The 20,039-nt window shown below is 39.8% G+C and overlaps 1 protein-coding gene across 1 annotated transcript in view; it reads right to left on the bottom strand.

The window, feature by feature from the left end:
• DOCK10 (dedicator of cytokinesis 10) overlaps positions 1-20,039 on the bottom strand; it is a 121,684-nt gene that overhangs the window by 23,069 nt on the left and 78,576 nt on the right. The window contains 19 exon segments of the mRNA XM_039722389.1: positions 177-289; positions 678-802; positions 1,647-1,748; positions 2,408-2,455; positions 3,195-3,261; positions 3,428-3,542; positions 3,628-3,749; positions 4,459-4,570; positions 5,499-5,615; positions 5,742-5,917; positions 6,780-6,824; positions 7,412-7,508; positions 10,088-10,171; positions 11,221-11,367; positions 11,761-11,832; positions 12,919-13,032; positions 14,792-14,861; positions 17,564-17,682; positions 19,632-19,724. Of these exon segments, the coding sequence (XP_039578323.1) occupies positions 177-289; positions 678-802; positions 1,647-1,748; positions 2,408-2,455; positions 3,195-3,261; positions 3,428-3,542; positions 3,628-3,749; positions 4,459-4,570; positions 5,499-5,615; positions 5,742-5,917; positions 6,780-6,824; positions 7,412-7,508; positions 10,088-10,171; positions 11,221-11,367; positions 11,761-11,832; positions 12,919-13,032; positions 14,792-14,861; positions 17,564-17,682; positions 19,632-19,724 (1,938 nt within the window).

The following is a 20,039-nucleotide window of genomic DNA, read 5'->3' as shown; positions in this document are numbered from 1 at the left end:
TCTATTGGTACTATGAACCAATGCCCTTCTAAAAGACCTTCACTGAGGACTGGCATATCTTATTTCCCTATTCTGCTGTTGGACACTTCAGGTTTTCTGTGTACCTGCTCCCTCAGGCCTTCCTTTCACCCCATTTCCCACCAGTTCAAGCACAAAAGGAAGCCAGCAAAACATACCTGGTGATTCAGAGTGTAAAGACACAACAGGTCAAGGATTGTGAGGGAAACTTCTGTAGCAATGTTTGCCTCTGTGTCTACATACTGTACAATGTCTGTTTCATTGGAGGTGCCTGCAGCATAAAAAAAGAAAGATTAAAAACAATCTTCTGAGTGTCGTTAAAGATGATTTAATTCTGAAATCTGGTCCTTAAGTCTCCTCAGAGCAGAGATGGGGCCCTAACTGCACTTTTAACCAAAGCGGTATTTTGAAGAAAACAGCCCATAGGAGATGAAAGGGGAGGAAATTTGAGTCAGTTCTCTCCAACTGCACCAGTGATGTGAGTACATCCTCTCACTGTCTCTATTCTTCCTCAAAGGAGGGAAGAAGCCTAATAGGGAAGTGGGGTAGACGACTCCAATCTCATCATTTTAAGAGTCTCTGGTCAAGAAAAGGTCTGTATAGAGCCTGATCTAAGTCTGACAGAATTCCAGAGGGAAGTAAATGATTTCTGTACTTACTTGCAGTGCTACTGTCTATCATCTGCAAGAGTTTGGGGTTAGAAAGTGCATTTTTGCCCCGGATTATTGGCAACGTTTGAGATCTGTGGTGCTTGTGGCCATCGTGACTTGAAGTAGAATGCATCCTGCAATTGAAAGGTTCCATTAAGAACAGAAAACCAGAATAAACTACTGCGCCTATTCAGAATTTTCCATGTCAGTTCCATGCAGTGCTTCTCAATGGCTGAACTAAACAAAATGAAGCAAAATTCTTCAGAGAAACAAAAATGAAGGAAGTCAGTGAGGTGGACAAAACAAACATGTGCTGTGATTTCTTGAAATCACAGGGGACAAAAACTTCCATTAGGCACTGAAAAAAAGCATCAGCTTAAGTAACTCGCTGATGTTTAAAAAACTATCTCTGAGTGAAGAAAAACTGAGGCAAATTCTGTTAGCTCAGAATATAAGAAACAATATATCCTGTTCAAGAAAGAAATAATAGTTTCTATGAGGTGAAAAAAATTATGATAAACTGACAATGACATGTATGCATATTCATGTGTTCTTTTAGTCCTCTTTGATGCTGACAAACACATCATTAATTTATGATGAGAAGCTTAGAACTAAAATACCAATGATTATTATAAGTTTTGAAAGGATTTTATATTTGTAACTAGTGTAGAATTCAGGAAGTTATAACATCTCAAAATTCAGGTAACTTCTAAAAATACACTTCCTGTTTACTTCTTTTAAAAATATAATTTTATGAATTTACATGATTAAAATTATTCTAGGACTGAATTACTCCCTAAACATAACACTCTAACCAACAGCTTGTAAGTCAAGCCAGAGAGACTCAACTTTTTTACAGTTTAAAGCTCTGAGGCCTCTGAAACTTGTTACATATTCTGTCAACCTGTTTTCAGTCAGTGCTGTGACCGAGTACAAGGGCTGGGGGTTTATTGAGTTAGAAATTCAATGTACTATTACCATTGTGAGAGCAGCCCCGATGTCTGGCCAGAGGAGTTCGAACCTTTCAGAGTTCCATTATTCTGGGTGGCCTGGACAAACTTAAAAGCAGCTGCAATTTTCCTGTTAAGAGAAAGAGAAAATAAGTGTGGATCTGTTATGAAATGTGACATCGATTTTGTCGTGTCCCTGAAGAGCAAATGCAGGCCTGACTAAACCTGGTGTGGAGCAAGAACTGGTTCATCTGGTGACCTTTAATTTTGACACTGCACGACATACAGACAAGTTCACAGCAGTAATATAAAATTAAAAATGAAATATCAGCTGAGACAAAGCGTGCATTCCACATTTCACAGCTGAACATGATGTCACATTTTTTCAGGGAGGCAAGAGATTTTTTTTTTTAATTGCATGAAACAATTACCTATGTCCATTAAAACTAATTTTTCCATGACATGGAAGGAAATAAGTGTTCAAAGTTCCCTTGTTTGGCATATGCACAGAAATGTGGTCAAGAATGGCCCCAGTATCTTGGGTTGTAAATGCAATAATGGTTATCACATCATGCAATTAATTCTTTATAGCAGATATTTACTCAGATATGCAGAACATCACAATAAAATAATTTACATCAAAGAAAAAAATGAAGCATACACTGGTTTCAGGTCCACAAAGTGATTCTTTCAAGAGAAAAATGGATGGATACGCTGTTAATCTCATTTAAGTCCAATAAATGCTGCAATATTTAAATACTGCAACACAGAGTCTAACTACAGAATTACCTGACAATATTGCGTTTTCCTAGGTATCTGAAGTTTTGCAGACAAACCCTGAAAGATAAAACAACACATTTTATGCCTATTAATGGCTTTGTACTTATGAAAAAAGATGCTGATCTTAGTGCCTCAATGAGACCTATAGCATCTGCACCTGCTAGTAAGCAAAAAGAATAGAATGCAGCAGCTCCCAGCCTAGGGACACATGAGGTATAGCAGCACATCCACATTCCCTTTCTCTGCAGTTGAAGATTTCTGCCTGCTGAGAGGGCAAAGGCAAAAACTTGGCTGCAAAAGCATTGCTGCATCACCAGCTGAAGGTAAATAACTCACTTTTCAACCACAAGATGGGTGAGGAAATTCCAAAACCAGCTAACTGCTGCATTCTGCAGTCATGCATGGATTAGATTGAGTAAACCACCCTGGGATGTGAAAAGCAGGTCATCCTACATTACATGACTTTTCTTATAGCTGGGAAATTTTGAGGAGCTAAACACTTTTCTCAAGGGAAGAACAGAATCCCAACACCAAATGAGAAACTAATATGAAAATCTCTTTTAGGATGAAGACCCAAGGTATTGACCCTTGTTCATGGAAATTACAACATATTGGAGGATATATATCTTATTAATAATGTTTCATTATCACTTTGGAAGACTATAGCAAAATAATTTAAGATACAAGAGCTATCTCAGACTATTCCAGTAGGTGGGCAAGCCCAAAGAGGAATTGTTTGCATCCAGCACTTTAGAATGTTCAACATAAAAATCAAACAACCACAAAGTAAACTTACTCTAAAATGCTGAAAAAGTCTGTTATTTCTGAGAAGGGTGCTCGCAGCCAGTAGGAAATCAGTGCATCTAAGGGGAAATATTAAAATATATGACACATCCATTACAGGGAACTAAACTTAGCCCAAAGCCTGTAAAATCCACTGATAATTATTCTAATTTAATGTTCACTTGGATTCAGTATTCACAGTATTTTACAGCAACATAAATTAAGTAGTGAGTGCACAGTTTTTACCTTCTGAAATGGTTTTCATAATGTGGAGGAAACACATAAGAAGACTTCTAGTTTCAGCTTGATCCAGCTTGTCAAAACGAAGAGTTGACCCAATCAAAGACAGAGGTCTCATGATCTGTTGAGGTGACAGCAAAGGGCCTCATTAAGCACAGTGATGGACTCCCAGCTCTAGCAAGTGTTTTCAACATGTGCACATGTACCTTTTCACACGTGTCAGTTCTCTCACTGTTTTTTTCATTGGTACTTGGGTTAGATTCAAGACTTGCTAAGGAAGCTCTGGAGTCAGCATGGTTTGCTGCAGAGATAGCTATTGATGAAAAGGCTGTAAATGAAAGTCACAGCAAACATGCTAAACCAAAACATTTATGGATACAAAAACCAACAAAAAAAATGGAGAACTTAAAATGTGTCACATGCTGGATTGAGACAAGTGCTTTGAACTTCCAATAGCAAAGCTATTGATGGGTATGTTTAGTACTGAGATCATGCAACAAGTTGAAATACAATGATTCAGTTTGCCATTTTTCATGGCATTAAAATGGCCTGTTGCATTCTGTAAGAACTGACCTAAGGACACAAAAATCAGTGGAAAGATGCCTGAATTCATTTCCCTGAATTTTGAAATAGGATTGGAGATAATGGATAAAATAAGTCGCATTTCTACTCTTCTGTTAAGCCTGGAAAAGCTATGAATATTTACCTTCAGGAGACATGAGGAGTTGTCAGGAAAAACCTTGGAACTATTTTTAAGTCAGGTAGAGACTACAAGAATGAACTCAGGCAAAGGGATTTCTTAGAGCCTGAATACTGGCATCATTCCAAAGCAGGAGAGTAAGTGAAGCAGTGGAAGTAGAACAGCTTCACAAGAGAAAGACAACTCAAAGACACCCAAAGGGAAGAGAAACATTGCACACCATGTTTCCCTGGATATGGTATAACAGAAGTTAATGATATCCTCCATGAATTCTAAGCAGAAAGCACAATGGATTGAGATACACACAAATCTGCCTATGTGCCTGTTCAATTTGTACCTGCAATAGAGTTCAGAACATCTTTGGAAAAGGAGGTGTCCACAGAGTTTGCATGTTTCATTGCTGTCTGGCTCTGAAACCCACCAGCCGTGCTCAGGTCATCCCTGGATCCCTGCAAGTGAAAGAAACAGAACCAGCTCCAGTAGATGATATCACTCATGGCTTAGACCCAGGAGGCTTTTTTAAGATTCCAAGTTTGAGAACCCTACTTCCAGTTTTTTGACATGACAGCCTTAAGGGATCAAGGCTTGCCATAATGGGCTGAAAAGTTACCTGCAAGATGAGACTCTCACAGTGGAAGCTGTAAAGGACTGGTCAAGTCTAGCTAGTGTTTGTTTCTGAAACATTAACACTGCACTGGGAAAGGAACATTAATTGTCATTAGCAATGCTCAAATGAAATGGAATTTAATTTGCTAGAAGGATTGAAAGACACAACGCCCCAGCAGAAATCTGCTTCTGGTTTTTGAAGCAGTATGGTTATAACATATCTTCTATGAAACAAACATATACCTCCAGATGTGCAGTTTAAAGCTGTTTTGTGATGTTTCTGTACCCCTTTGCTCCTTCAGTTACTTGTATGCATTCCCTCTGCCTCCTGGTATAGCTTATGGTCTCTCAGTTGCACCATCTTTGAGTACACAAAGCAATCCTGCAAAGACTCTGTGGGCAATGGGAGGTTTTCTTTACACCAGTGTGTCCCAGCCTCCTGCTGAGGAGCCCAGCCTGTGGCAGAGATACTGGGCACATTGTCTGGGGCTCCAAATCTCTAACCCTGAATTTCTAGCCCTAGGACTGCAATGTCCTGGGTCTGTTCCAGACACCCATTCCTTACAGACAGTACAGACTCCCAGGGCTCTGCAGGTGCTCTGCAAATAGAGATCTTCCAAATTTAACTCTGCAGATGCAAATATATCAGCAATTTCAGAACTGTATTCTGCTACCTAACTGGTGGCCTGCATAAACTTGGACCTCTTCCCACTGGGTCAGACTGGCTCACTTTGATAATTCCAGTGCTCCAAAAAAATCCACATGAATTACCTGATTGGAAGTATTGATATTGAAGAGGAACATATCTTTCATGTAAATCCTTGGCATATTGTCCAAAAGCATTCCATAGAGTGGCATATACAGGTTTGCTATCTGTGCTTGTTTTGCCTGAAAATAAAAGACACAATATAATCCTCAAGAAACTATTAAATACATACCAGTGGCCGAGGAAGTTTCATGTGTGTTTAGGTGCTGCATGAATGAGCAATGACAGAGGACAGGGAGTTTCTTTACCGGCTCAGCGTATCGATCATCAAACGAGTGCTTGGCCATCAGGTTTTTAAGCACAGCCAGGGCCAAGTGCCTGATGTCCTGGTCCTCTTGCAAGGCAAAGCCAACCTCCCGCAGCAGGACTCCAATCAGGAAATGCTTACGGCAAAATTCATTGGTCAGTGTGTACTCTGGAATGTCTGGGGGTAGAATGGACAAGAAGGTTTAGATTAATACACAGGTTACATACATCCTCTCTGCCCCCTTCATTTTCCAAATGTTCAATCAATCCAGTGTTAAACTTTGATTTCCTGGTCTGACTGCCTCATTTTGCTCCTTCAATTTTCAGAATAGATGAATCTAATATTATCATCTCTTGAAATCATGCAGTTTTTATTATTTAATATAAAAGATTGTGGCATTCACATTCTCTGAAAAAATCCCTTTGCCCAGTATTTTTCTCCTGAGAAGCCTCAGAGAAAAAGAAAACAATTCTTATCTCATTTGCCTCTCCTCTGTTTTGCTCATGTGGAATGTGTTTAGAGATTGTTTCATTGGATTCTGGTGTGAGTTATTTTAACTCATTGGCCAATCAGAGCCAAGCTGTGTCGAGACTCTGGAAAGAGTCACGAGTTTTCATAATTATTATCTTTTTAGCATTCTGTAAGTATCCTTTCTGTATTCTTTAGTATAGTTTAGTATAGTATTCTTTAATATAATATAGTATCATAAAATAATAAATTAGCCTTCTGAGAACATGGAGTCAGATTCATCATTCCTCCCTGCCACGAGAGTCTCAGCAAATACAATAAAGGATGATTTATATACATGTTCCACATGAGAATGTCAATTGTTTGCTCATTGGACTACTGACTTCTTCCAGGCACAAAGTTCAAATTGTTGTAGCCATATCCTAAGCCAGAAGAGTTTTAGAAGAGTTTAGAAGTTGAGAGTAATTCCACTTCTGAAAAAGAAAAATAACTTCTGCCTAAGATTTGCCACAATGCAGTGGCAGTGGTCAAAGTAAAATCCTGCTCACTTATGCAGTCATATTGCTCATACCTGATGTTCGATACTCCTGTGCTGATTCTGAAGGCGTCACAGTGTCTTCATTTTTCATAAACAAAAGGAAATGGGAAAAAAAACCGCACTTTTTAATTATTTGAAAAAGAATATTTGCTTGGTTTTCAAAAAAATTGAACTAAACAGCTTCTACTTAAAAAAGCCCCGAGTGTCAAAATTGAACTAATTTTTTTATGCTGAAAACTGAGGTAAAAAGGAGACGAGCCCATTTTTTGAGCTCTCCCCCTTCCTGCTGTACCTGTTGAAATCCTTTCCTAGATCACCACCTCCCAAGCCTATGGCAGTAACCTTACTGATTTAGTTACTGAGCCACCACAAAAATTCCAGTTAAAATTTCTAGTGAGAAGCTTCCACCTACCACCCCCTAAGTGAGCTGCCAGAGGTTTATTTACAGGCATACTGAAATTTTATTTTTAACTGAAAATGTATTATTTTTATTTTTAACTGAAATGTTATTTTCATCACACTGCTTAAGTACCACAACTAAAAAGCTGTTGGGGGCTTCTGAGCCTGACGTAGAGACACGGCTCTGGAGAGAGTTGTTTATTACTTGCTCTTTGGACCTCCCAATAATTCACTGTTCACAGAAATCCTCCTGAGGGGAGCCTTACCAGGAATGTTTGAAGACCTTATGGGCAGGCACAGAGGGATGAAGTGCTCATGGTGACAGACTTCTTGGAGAAAGTCAAATTTGAACTGGTGTAAAGTCTGAAAATCACAACAGGAAATGGTTCAGTTCACATTAAAACAGGGAAAATGGTGAGCCAGAGCTCTACTGCTTATCTCTACCTCAAACTTCACACTCACACCCAACTACGAAACCTTAGAGCTTGTTATGCCAAGCTGCACCAACAATAAACATGTGGTTCTCATCTCTGTTATCAAAATAATTTGTTCTCAGACAAAGAAGCTTTCTGGATTTTTGAACTGTGACTTTTCATTGAAGATGTAGTGATAAACCCACGCTTGATCCAAACAAATATTTAAGGTATCCTAAAGTTACACTGGGTCTTTTGATGACATATACCCTAGCATTGAATCATAGTGAAGCATCTTCTCCAGTCCACAGACATTTTGAACCATCATAGTCAATATGAATTTTTTCTTTTTAAGTAAAGTTTCAGCCACACAGGTCACACCCAGAGCTTACTGACAGTAGCAAAAACTTCCTCTGTGGATGCCAGTGAGTTCCACCTCCAAGGGATTTGGGTAATATACAGTTTTGGTGCTATTTCTTTAATATCTCCCTTCAAAGAAGCCATCCAGATCATTTTTGGAGCCTTGCACCTACCTCAGGAAGTTATCATTCCTTCTGCAATGACGTGACATTGAGATATAAAGACAATGCACCAGTTCCAGCAACACATTTTTATTTCCATTGTCTCATCTCACTGTTCTCAGTGGCCAAGCAGTCATTCAGCAGCAGGGTTACTCTGAATGCCCTAACACTAGAAAGCACTGGTAAGAGTCTTTTAGTTTGCACTAAAATTGAATTGCAGCATTTCTGCTGCCACCAACAGGCTGGGATACCTAGGAAATGCACTTTTCTGAGTCTACCAAGTAGGGGATGGTAGGGAATTTTCCCCTAAAATATTTTATTGCACTGTAGCACTTCTTCAGGAATACAAATTGTTAGCTGGACATGCTAATGGCAAATAAAGAAGTGAAACATCTGAAATGTGTTCCCCAAGAGGAACTGTGACATTTTGAGGGAGCAGAGCAATGAACTGATTTCTAATGAGGTATTTCAACTTTTGAATACGTGTTTCTCAAAACAATATTTAAATGTCAAAATATGGAATACCATAAGGGATATTTCTGTGGAACAGAAATTGTGTTGCTTCATCCAGAATTGCAATAAATTCGAACTGCACTGCTACAGACTGATACACCCACAAAATATTCAGGCAACAATATAACCTGTTAAATTTTCTGAAAAGGCAGGTCAGACTGCAGTATCTTTTTTTTTTTTAAGACATAGATAATCAATTTAAAGAGGTAAAAAACACATAAAAAGAGATCTTTCAGCACATTTAGAAGGCTGACTCCTGCTCAGGCATTGGACTGAAATGAAAATGATGCAAGGCCTCTCTCTCCTTGAGGTCAGAAATCTCTGATTTTATTTGGTGACTATTGTTTCCAAGTGCCACAAAGCCTGCTCCAGCTGCACATCTGTCACAGCTCCACAGTGAACCCACTCCCACAGGCTGGCAGATGGGTCTGGAGGGATGCTGGCAATGTTCACACACTTACTGCCAAGAAGGTGCTAAGTACTGCTCTGCACACTGATTAATCTTAGGCTTTTCCACTGACCATTAATGGGCTTTTTAAATTTAACATCCGTTTCTGTGGTTGAATGTATTTAGGGAAGTTTGAAATGTGGAAACAGTTTTCAGATTGCATAATATTATTTACAGAATTACAGACTTCAGGCTATGACATTAATAACTGAGAGACTCCACTCTACAGCTGTGACAGAGATTAAGGGAAAGACCTGTGTGAGTTCAGAATGAAGCTGGTTTTGGTAAAAAGCAAAGCAAAGAGTAAACTCATTCTTTAGCTACAAATGCACATATTACCAGTGAAGAATTATAAAAAGTTAATGGACAAAAGCTTTCTGGGGAAAGATGAATCATTCAAGTGTATATCTTGACTACACTGTGAACTAAATATATGCTCATAAACTCTGGCATGGAAGAGAAAAAGCCTGTGACTCATCCTGATGGATGAAGAGCAAAGGAGTCACACTGAATAATTCGGGGACCTCTTGCTGTTTGAAATTTATTGTTCAAACTAGATCAGTAACTAGTGCAGGTATTATAGAAGAAATTCAGGCTGCAGGGAATATTTCTCATAGCCAGCACAAACTAATTTAGAGCAGTTTTACCTTCTTTCATCCTCAATGAGGTAAGAACATGGCACTCACACAAAGTAAAGATGCTACAGTCTCACTTGTTTTTACACAATGATAACTTTTTAATATGCTCTTCATTCTCCTCAAAATTACTGCCAGTTGTCTTTTGGATTCTTTGGTCTGAGCAGTCCATGCAGAGACTGCTCTTGCAGACTGAGCAGTTGTTTGAACAAGGCCATTTACTCCCAGAGAAGGGGGCACATGGATTATTAAACCCAGGAGGTTTCAATCCATATTTACTCTAAATGTTTTCACTGACTTGAGTTCTGAGCATGGTGAAGTCATGGAATCATAAATAGTTTCAATATAAGAAATGTTCTGCTAGTCAGTCACATTAGAAAAACAGACACAAACAAATAAAGCAGAGCCATACCTTGCCATCTCCAGCTCCAAACATACTTATATAGTTGTTGACCATCCTGAACACAAATCCACGATCCATAAATGTAAAACAGCGCTAAGAAATGGGAAAATAAGAATTACTATTGTATAGAAAAAGCCCCAATACATGGCCTCAGTTACCTGGCTGATCACTTTGTGTCACCTGTACACTGGAATCCTGTGCACAGATGAGGTAAGTATTAAGCAGGTCAAGATACATCAGGGACCTGGTGAATCTCACTTGATTTTTATATTTATTTTCAGTAACAATGAATTAATCAAACTTTTCATTTTCACTGTGTCTGCAGCCTAAAGCAACCACCACAGTGTGTACAGTGCACCCAAGAAAGCTTCTCTTGTGGCAGCACTGCATCCACTGGCAGCACTGCATCCAGCACTGCAGGAGGCAGCTGATGGGAGCTGAGCTGAGCATCCCTCAGTGACAGGACTGCTGAGGAACCAGTCCAGCCCCAGTGCTCATTGTCTGAGCTGTGCTCTCTCTCTCTGGGACAAAGCATGACACTACATTGCTTTATGGTGAGAACACAGCTCTTCCTGACTGGTGGGGCTAAATATTGTCAGAAGGTGTAAAGGTTTTGAGGGCCCTGGTTCTGTAGTTACTGACATGTTTTCCTTGTAGAGTCAGCCTACAGGTAGAGAATGCAATCTTGAATTCCCTCCTACTCTGCAAAACTAGCAAAGCCTCCTGCTACACACATTCAAACGTAGCTCCTTGGTTAGGAACAGTTAATCCACCCACAGACATTCAGAATTACAGCATTTTAAAAAAGAGTATCAGCTCAAGTCTAACTAAAGTCACATTCCTTACCAAATGTTTGACCCATTTGAATATAAGGTAAGAATCTGCAAAACTTGAAAATTTTGACTCTTTAAGAGCATAGACAAATGAATTACAATTGCTTTAGAGCAGATTTACATGAAAGTTTTGCATCCTCAAAGACCAAAGGCCATAGAAAACTGAACAATCAGTCACACTGAACTTGGAAATTGAGCCATCATCCACTTAGAATTGGTCTTGCTCCCTTTGACTAGACTGGACTGGTCTGGAGTCTGTATTAAATATGGGGAAGTAAGTGCATGTGCTGTAATGACAGAACACCTCACCTTGAGAAATTTGGCAGTGCTGTAGTTTGCATTCCTGGTTTCCTCAAGAGCATCTCTGTACTTCCAAACAACATGGTCTGCTAAAACCATCACAAGTGTGTCCAGCTCAGTTTGAAATGACTCTGGAAACCTCCGAGTCCGAGAAACCTAAGCAGGGAATAGATCATCAACTTAAGAGTGCGTGATGTTCCACATCAAACATTCAGGCCAAGAACAAAGACAGTAAACCACAGGCCATTCAACATAGAAGAAAAATATTCCTAGAGCTCCATGGATCTATTCTGAGCACAAACCCCAGACAGAAGAATCTGGTCCATAGGAAAGTGGGAAATATGTCCTCAACCTATCCTCAATCTATCTTTGTACAGGTTTGAGCCTAACAGGTAAGATAATGTTTTTGCAGGTCAACCAAATATTCTACCAAGTATCACAGGATTTATTTTATTGGCCAGTCAAGCAAGTTCAAGTACTTACATTCAAGTGTATTTGCCAGGATTCTGCATTTTATATGTCCCTAATGGATTTTGTATATAAACTTACCTTTATTTTGTTTGTATCAACCAAGTGCTGTGCCATTGATTTTAAGATGACTGCAAAGAAGAACCAGGAATGCTGTTCAAAAGAAGGAAAAGAGAATGAATAATGATTACCTGATAAACACCTTATGATAAGCACATTCCTTACAGATGGACTGCATGTCTTGGTAATGCACAATGTTAAATACTATATGAGAAATAAATTTAAAAATCTAAGTGCCATGTATTTGAGTAACACTGGATCATGTCCTTAAGAGAGGTGAAGCCATCTCAGGCATTTTGTCGCCATGGCTTTTTGCAATAAGGAGCCTCCAAACACTACTCCTACAAACTTCCCATTCCTACTGAGCACTGTCTTCATGGTTTGCTTGCAGGGAACTGGCAGAAAGGTGCGATGCAGAGAACCTCAGAGAATAACCTGCCTTGTGAGTTCCATCAGATAGGTAATTTGGCACAGAATAAGATGGTACTTGAACAGAGTGGTTCTCCAAATACCATTTGAAATGGTGAATAAGTATGGCACAGATTAATATCTCAGGATCTATGTGAAAAAAATACACTTCAAAAGTTTACATATTGAAAAAACCCCCAAACCTCCCCACAATAAACCCAACCACAGGCACTTTTTTGTGGCACAGCATTTCTGCAGGTTTTCTGCCTTTTTCAGACTATTTTTTGCTAACGGCTCAATAAAGAAAATCAGAACTGCTTCATTTTAAACAGGTGAACACATTTTTGCCTCTGGGGAGTCCTGGGCTGGACTTGGCAGCTCTTGTACCATAACCCAGAGGCTCAGGGACAGACCTTACAGATGTATGAATTGCATACAGATCAATATTTTCCTTGAATTTTCCAAGTTAAAAATTACAACAGAGTATCCTAAAAGTAATTGCCCACATCATACTGTGTGAGAATTAGGTCTCAGGTTCTGACTGAGCTGTAATAGGCAGGAAGATTTTTATTATGCAAACCACAGCATCTTGAGATACTTGTTATGCTGAGAACCTGCAGCAGCTCTGCTAAGTCTGACTGTTGAATCACTGCGGGACATGATTTGCACAAAGGTCATACAGGGAAAAGGAAGATCAGAAAGAGATAAGTGAGTTTCAGGCAGAAAACAAGTAGTAGAACTACAAATGTGCTAATTCAAGCTATCATTCACCTTTAAAACCTGTTTCACAGTTACTTGTTCATTTGACTTCAGCAGACCAGTCACATTCTTGGATAGCTCCTCATGGACAGTTCTTTCATCAAATGATTTGGTCCTGAATACGTACTGAAGAAGAAAGAAAAAATGAAAATTTTCATATGTGCATTAAAACAAATACAAAAAAGCCTCAGTAGGAGATGATAAATCATTTGTGTATCACTAAGAGCTGACAATCTTTGCTGCCAAAAGATCTTGACTGAACTATCCATTCACATAAAGTTTAATTTCCCTGGCAGTAATGGCACAACACTACTCCCCTACAAAAAAACCCTCAGTTTTAAACACAGCTTCTTGTTGATTTCAGCTCAAAGTGAATCAAGAGGAAATTCTGCTTAAAATCAGTGCTGTGATTTACTATTCAATAGATTATAGGATCTTGACACCTCCAAACTGCCTTTCAAGCCATCCCACCTGGGAAGAAAAGCAAAAGCAAGCAGAGGAAGCGTGGAGGGTTTTCCACCCACCCAGTCCAGGTCACCTTCCATCTGCTCCTTCCCTTCCAGTGGCAACAGCTACTCAGAGCTGCTAACAGCTCCTCATCCTGAAGGGTGTAGAGCACCCACTGCAGCTGACTGATGGGCAAAACTACACTCCTTGTAGAAACAGAGCCCCCAAGGGAGGAATTTACCTACCAAGTTCCTAGGAACTCATAAACCTACCACGGTTATTCAACAATTAAAGCTAATAGCTTGGTACCACTGCACCTTCCCTAAAGCAAGAGTTTTGACAGGGAATCAGTTGGGATTAAAAATCTTTTCAATACAACCAGGTTGGCAAAAGAAACAAATATTTCTTGAAAACACATTATTAATATTCAGCTTTGTTTCCACAGCAGATGCCATAAGCTTCTCCCTGTGCAGTTTGGCACTTCTGGGTCCAGTTATTTAAGTCAGTGTAATTTCACATTATTGCTGCATTGTGAGTCACAATTCTCGACTTACTTATTCCCAAAACAGCATTTGTAAAGTAGGTATTTGTTTCCTTCCAGATGGAAAACAAAGAGATTACCAGTTATTGGGTTTTGACTGCTGCTGGAAATGAGAAAACAGACCAAGTGGACTTATGGTGTAACCTAATGATCACCTGTAACTTAAAGATTATTAGCTGGTCATGTAGTAGATATCTACTGCAATTTTGAAAAGGTATTCAGTAGAAGAGGTTTTAATACCCATTTAATTAATTACATTTACATGTTATTTATTTATTTTGGAGCCTGAAGAGCTCTGCTGGACCTCACAGAATCTTCTGTGCTTAAACTGGGGTACTTGAGACTAAAATTGAACTACTCAGAGGCTGAAGTGCATGACCTGTGAACACATACATTCATGCAGACTGCAAGCAGCATCAAATGCCTCTCACTGGTACCTGTACAGTTGAAGTTTCATGACCTTTCATGTTATCTCCCCCTTCCCTTCTCTCAAACCCTGCACAGTGGGAAATTCTTGCTTTAACATCATTTCAAAGACTGACACACTCTACTACAAAAGCTCAGGGCTAGGTTTGCACCAGGATTCAGTTCTAAAATATAAGTTCTGGGTATCAGCTGAATGCACTGCAGCTTCTCCCTCCTCTGCTTGCCCAGCCTGCTGTTCTATGGGACAAAAACAAGCTGCAGCAGCAGCAGAGACCTGAGCAGCTGCTTGTCCTCAACAGAAGGGTTTTAAAGTTTCTTAACCAGAGTCACTCAGTGGCAGAAAGTTATGATGCAAATGCAGAAAAAGCTACAAACACATAGAACTAAGAGTAAACAGGAAAAAAACCCACAAAACCACCAAACTCAACCCATCTCTCCACAAAAATATGAACATTTCAACACCAGCTATACCGTCACGTAAGAATTGATGCAGTTGTCCAGTTGTTCTTCATGGCACTTGGCAACAATGTTGGTAAGAACTCTGCAAGATAAAAGAAGAACAAAAAATGAAGCTACTTTTTGTCATAAGGCAGAGAAAGTTTTGATACTCACATTGTACTATCCTTGTAAGCTCATCTAAAACAGTGCAGGAGGGATGTGATCCAAATGATGAATAACGTGCAAATCTGTCCACTGGGAAAAGCCAGTCATTTCTTGGGCTTTCCACTGCTTGGATTGTGCTGTTATACATGCATTTGCTTAACATTGCACCCAGTGTTAAGGATAATAACTGTACTGTCACCACAACAAGAGAAAACATTAACTAACTGAGCTTTATGCAGGCTGTGGATATGTAGGGATAACAGAAATTAGAATAGTTTAATGAAACAGAGAGGCAAGAGCACCTTTCTCCAGGAATGCTACTTGCTAAGTTCTCTCAGGTCTCTGTAACTGTGCAAATCTCCTGATACTCAGCTTATGCTGGCACAGCTCCTCAAAGACAAGCCCAAGGCTGGGTTGCAGCTGCAGCAGGTGCCTCTGCAGCCCTGTCTGCTCCTGCCCTTGCACTGCACAGCAGGGAGAGGCTGGGCACTTGGAGACATCACACACAAGCTTGGGGATCAGCCACAGGGAAGAAAATTGCCTGGATCACACCAGCACTCACTCTCAAAACCTGTGCTCCTACAAACAGCAGGGAACTGAGAATTTAACTGTGTGAAAGTGAGAATGGCAGCAAAGTTTTCTCTTCAATTTGTACGTGGACCATCTTTGTTTGACATCATCCTGTTCCAGAAAACATAAATCTAGGAAAGTCTTCAATTTAACCATATCCTTTCCTTTTGATTATTGGGAGCTCATTTTTAAAGGATACTTGATATAGAAAAGACTCTGCAATTTTATAATTTTTTTTATGTTAAAGAATTCAGGGATAGGCACAGTAACAGTATGACTAAAATAGATTAATAATATGCCTGACTGTGGCCCACATACAAGTACTCCTTTTGACTAGCTTGGTGATTTGAGTGACTTCTGGCAATTCCTATTATTGGATCCAAAAGCTTTCTAAGTCCCTTGAGTATTTTTAATTTATCTCATTTCTTGCTTTTAGTAGGAGAAGGAAAACTTGGAGCAAAACACAAAAGCTATGACAATCAGTTGTGGGCATTCTGATCTTTTGAACTTCATTCTGATTTGGAACTGAAATGAGTTCCGGCAAAATGTGACAGAGAAATGATGACACGACTGGGCCCACAGACAAGTAAATAACCATGAGTATAAAAGGAATAATGTTTTCTCCACACCACATAAGCCAATCCATGCTCTCATTCTGTTGTTTTTGCTTTCAGTAAGTTCAACACAAGCTGCTTCAAGCTATTCAGAGCAAAACACAGTGTGTATATATAGGACACGTCAATGAATGACACACAGCAGACATGCACATTCCCACTGGCATCAGCTCTGCCAGCACAAAAGACAAGACACCACACATGCAAGAAAAAACACAGAATCCTTCTTCTTTTCCTTTTTTAAAATTTTTTTGGGGCCAGGTGTGTGTATAGTCAAAATTTGAAGCATGGAAAAAAAAAAACATCCTTCCCTTTTTCCATCTAATCATTAGAACTGTGTTTTAAACAGCTGCTTCTTCTGCAGCATTTCCCCAGCCTGTTAACTGATGCTGAAATTCTACCCTGGGACACAATTCATCATCTTCTCTAGATTTAACATCAGTTGATTTGCTGACACAAAAGTGTCCCCAACAAAGGTCTGCTGGCTCTCCCCCTTGAAAAACAGCGTGCAGTGATGAAATCCCACACACCTATAAGGAAAGGGTCTTTTAATCCCAGTACCTAGCTGTAGTAAGACTGACTTTGCCCTGAAAAATGATCCTTTGATAAAGTTTATTGAAACTCTAGCTTTCCAAGGCTAAGATGGGGAACTCTACCTCCTTGTTCCTTTAAGTTTCCCTAAATAATCATTCTTCAGGAACGAATTCTGAAGCACCATCTCTGGAAGGAAAGAAAGAATACTGACAGCAGATCAGTCTAACAGGGTTGCAGAGGACTCTGGTAATTTTTCCCTCCTAGGAGTATTGTAGTCCCCCTGTTTAGCTGCTGGAGGAAGGACAGCAAAAACATCACTATGGACACAAGTAAATGCAGCACAACTTTCTGCTCTCCTGCAGAGACCAATAATAATAATCTTGCCAGTATTTTTTTCCTGCTGCCCTGATTAACAGCATCAATAAAGACAATTTCATTATGTGAGGGGTGAGAGACTCAGCAAATCATTGCAGTTGTTTGCCTGCTCTCTGGAAAATGCTTCTATTGCTTTTCAGTTATTGCTGATATATTCTAATTTAAAAATGCCCCTGAACGGTGTGGCCTTGTTGTTTGACTCTGCACTGGAAGCAGCAAGGTGCTGAGCCCTCCCTGTGCTGAACTCCACATCCTCAGAGCCAAACAGACAGCAAAGGTGAGACCCAGCTTTGCCAGGAAGCTCTGAGCTGCTCAGGAATGAGACCTTTCCCTAGGACTGCCTCAGGGCAATCAGACAGGCCCACCACGGTCAATAATTTCCAGCCACATGACACCAACACTTCCACGTGTTATTTGCAGAGCCCAGTGCCAGCAGGAAGCAGCATTCTCACCTACTGAGGTCTAAATGAGCAGCTATAACTGCACTAACATCTGCATCTGTGCTCCTGAGTGACCTCTGTACATCCCACAGGAGTTACCCAGATACCTGGTCACAGCTGTTCCAACTTCATCATCACTGTTTTGCACCAAAACCCAGAGGAGTTGGTTCAGGACTACAGGAAGAAAATTCATAATCACATGGATCTTCTCAATCCTCAACAAATTCTGTAAGGGAGGTAAGAAGGAAGGTGAGAGATGTTCAATGTGAGCAGTGAGAGCCGGCAGGGGCCATGCAGCTCTGCTGCTTCAGCAAGTAAAAAGCAGAGCAGCACTGGTGAACCAGCAGCAGGAAAACAGGTCAGCCAAGGAGAGAACTGCTCCCCATGAATCTTGTTTTAAATATGACCATCAACACAACTGTAGGTATTGTCCAGAATTCCAGTATTTTGTGCTACACTGACTTAAGGGCAAAAAAAAAGGAGAGAAACCCAAATAAATTTTTATATTTCACTAAAGATACTATCTGAGGGTAATAAAAGAAGTAAACTATTTTCAAAATATGCATTTTCTAATATTTTTAGGAAAACTTTTTTTTTTAATGTAGAGATCTGACAAATTCAGTGTGTTGTGGCTAAAATACGGCTAAAATACTTTTGTTAAAAACAATGAATATTAACACACTAACCTGACATTTTATTATCTTCTCTAACCAAACAAACTCCTTTGAATTTCTCCTAGGTTTTTATTTCAGGTATTTCCAAATCATTCCAGAACTTCTAACAAAGGTACCAGCAATTTATAAATAAAAGCAAAATACCCTAGGGAAGATTATTTACTATGGTTATATTGCACAGTTAATTTCTTGTTGCATACAACATTGTTTCTGTTTTCTAATAAATTCACTGGAATACTTTTAGAAGGCAAACTACAAACAGCAGATAAAGAATGATGCAATTCTAGTGGTTTAGACAACCACCTTACTGACTAGCAAGTTGTAAAGCTTTTATGGATTCCTAAACTTTGCCCATTATGCTCAATGGCTTTCCAAAAAATTAATTAAGGACTTCATTCTGTAGAGGTATAACCTCTAAATAACACCGATGTTTTGATTTGTGAACACACAACTTACTAATTTCTTTAAATCAATACAGTATTTGAAAACATAGCCACTCCCTTCAGGTGTGCAGGTAGAGCTGCATCTACAAACAAAAATAGTGGCCATCCTTATGGATTTGTCCAGGGAACTACCATGTTCTATTTATTGAAACTATTCTTTGCTTATTAAAGCAAAAATCTCTTCCCAAGCAGCTTGTATCTGATGAAGGTACACTCCTACAGGAAACACCACCTGTGAAGGAAGGGGGAAGCACCTACATGGTGCCAACATCTAAACCCCCAAACACCTGCTGGATTTTACAGAGTGCTAAAAGGAAATAGAATAAATGTCATATGTATGAGGTTCCACTCAGTTCAGAGATGGAACAGAGTCACATCTGCCTTCACTTTTCCTGCTTATTTGTCTTTAATGTTCCACAAGCACTGTGCACAGCAAGAACTCTGGATTTCAGCACTCATGAACACAAAGAATTAGCACCTTACATTTATCTGCTGCTCTTCTAATTTGCTTGACACACTCTTCTCTTTTCACAGTTTTTGACCTCTTTTGAATACAGGCACATTTAATGCAGCTCTCGCTTCATCTTTGCAGATATTCTTTCTGGTTTCAGAACTTGAGAGGCAACAAGCACCCCTGATTTATACACACCAAATACCCTGAGCAACCCTTGGAGTAGCATCCAGGTTTTCAGAGGAGGTAAGGATAGAAGTTATTTAAGGCAAGAGAGGATTATCAGCAATACTGCAGCTCCCTTCCCCAGACACTGCTGGAGCACCATTCCCTTATCCCCTGATGGGATCAGAGCTTGGCACGGGCTGGATTAGCTGCTGCTGGGGCAGAGGCAGCCCTGCTCTGGATGAGAAGGGATGGGAGGCAGCTGGTGACCAGCAGAGCATCTGTCACATCACATCCATCTGACTGGAGCTGTCACAGAGCCTCTGCCCCCTGGTAAACCTGTGCCACGGCTGCAACTCTGCAGTGGGGGATGAGTTGAGAGAGAGCCCTAAATACAGTTGTACAGTACAATTTGCAGGTTGTACTATACAGGTTACTTTACCTTACAAGAATTAATAAAGTTTGAGGTAGGAGGCTGAGACAGATCCTTTTCTCTTTCCTGGCACTGATGGAAAAAGTTATTCAGGTATGGATCCTAAAATAGGAAACATTCACATTAATGTATATTATAGATGATTAGAATTTAGTGCCAGAAATTGGTTACAGCAATCACCTGTGACACCCATGAACACTCTTGGTCACCCACCATCGTATACAGGAGTCACAGAAAGAAAATCAGTTTATTGAGTCCAACCCATTGGTCAGCACAGCTTGCTAAATTCCAGGTTCTTTGACAAATCCTTTTTCACTGTTGTGATTAATTTTTTCCTCATAACCTAGGGGATTTCAAAGGCTAGACTTTTTTTTTCCCCCTCCCGATGCTTATAATTTATTTCCTTTCTGTTTAAAC

This window comes from Passer montanus, unplaced genomic scaffold (genome assembly GCF_014805655.1).
Source record: "Passer montanus isolate IOZ18808 unplaced genomic scaffold, ASM1480565v1 scaffold48, whole genome shotgun sequence".
Classification (NCBI taxonomy): Eukaryota; Metazoa; Chordata; class Aves; order Passeriformes; family Passeridae; genus Passer; species Passer montanus.
The sequence above is the reverse complement of the archived record's forward strand: the minus strand, read 5'-3'. Positions and strand labels throughout refer to the sequence as shown.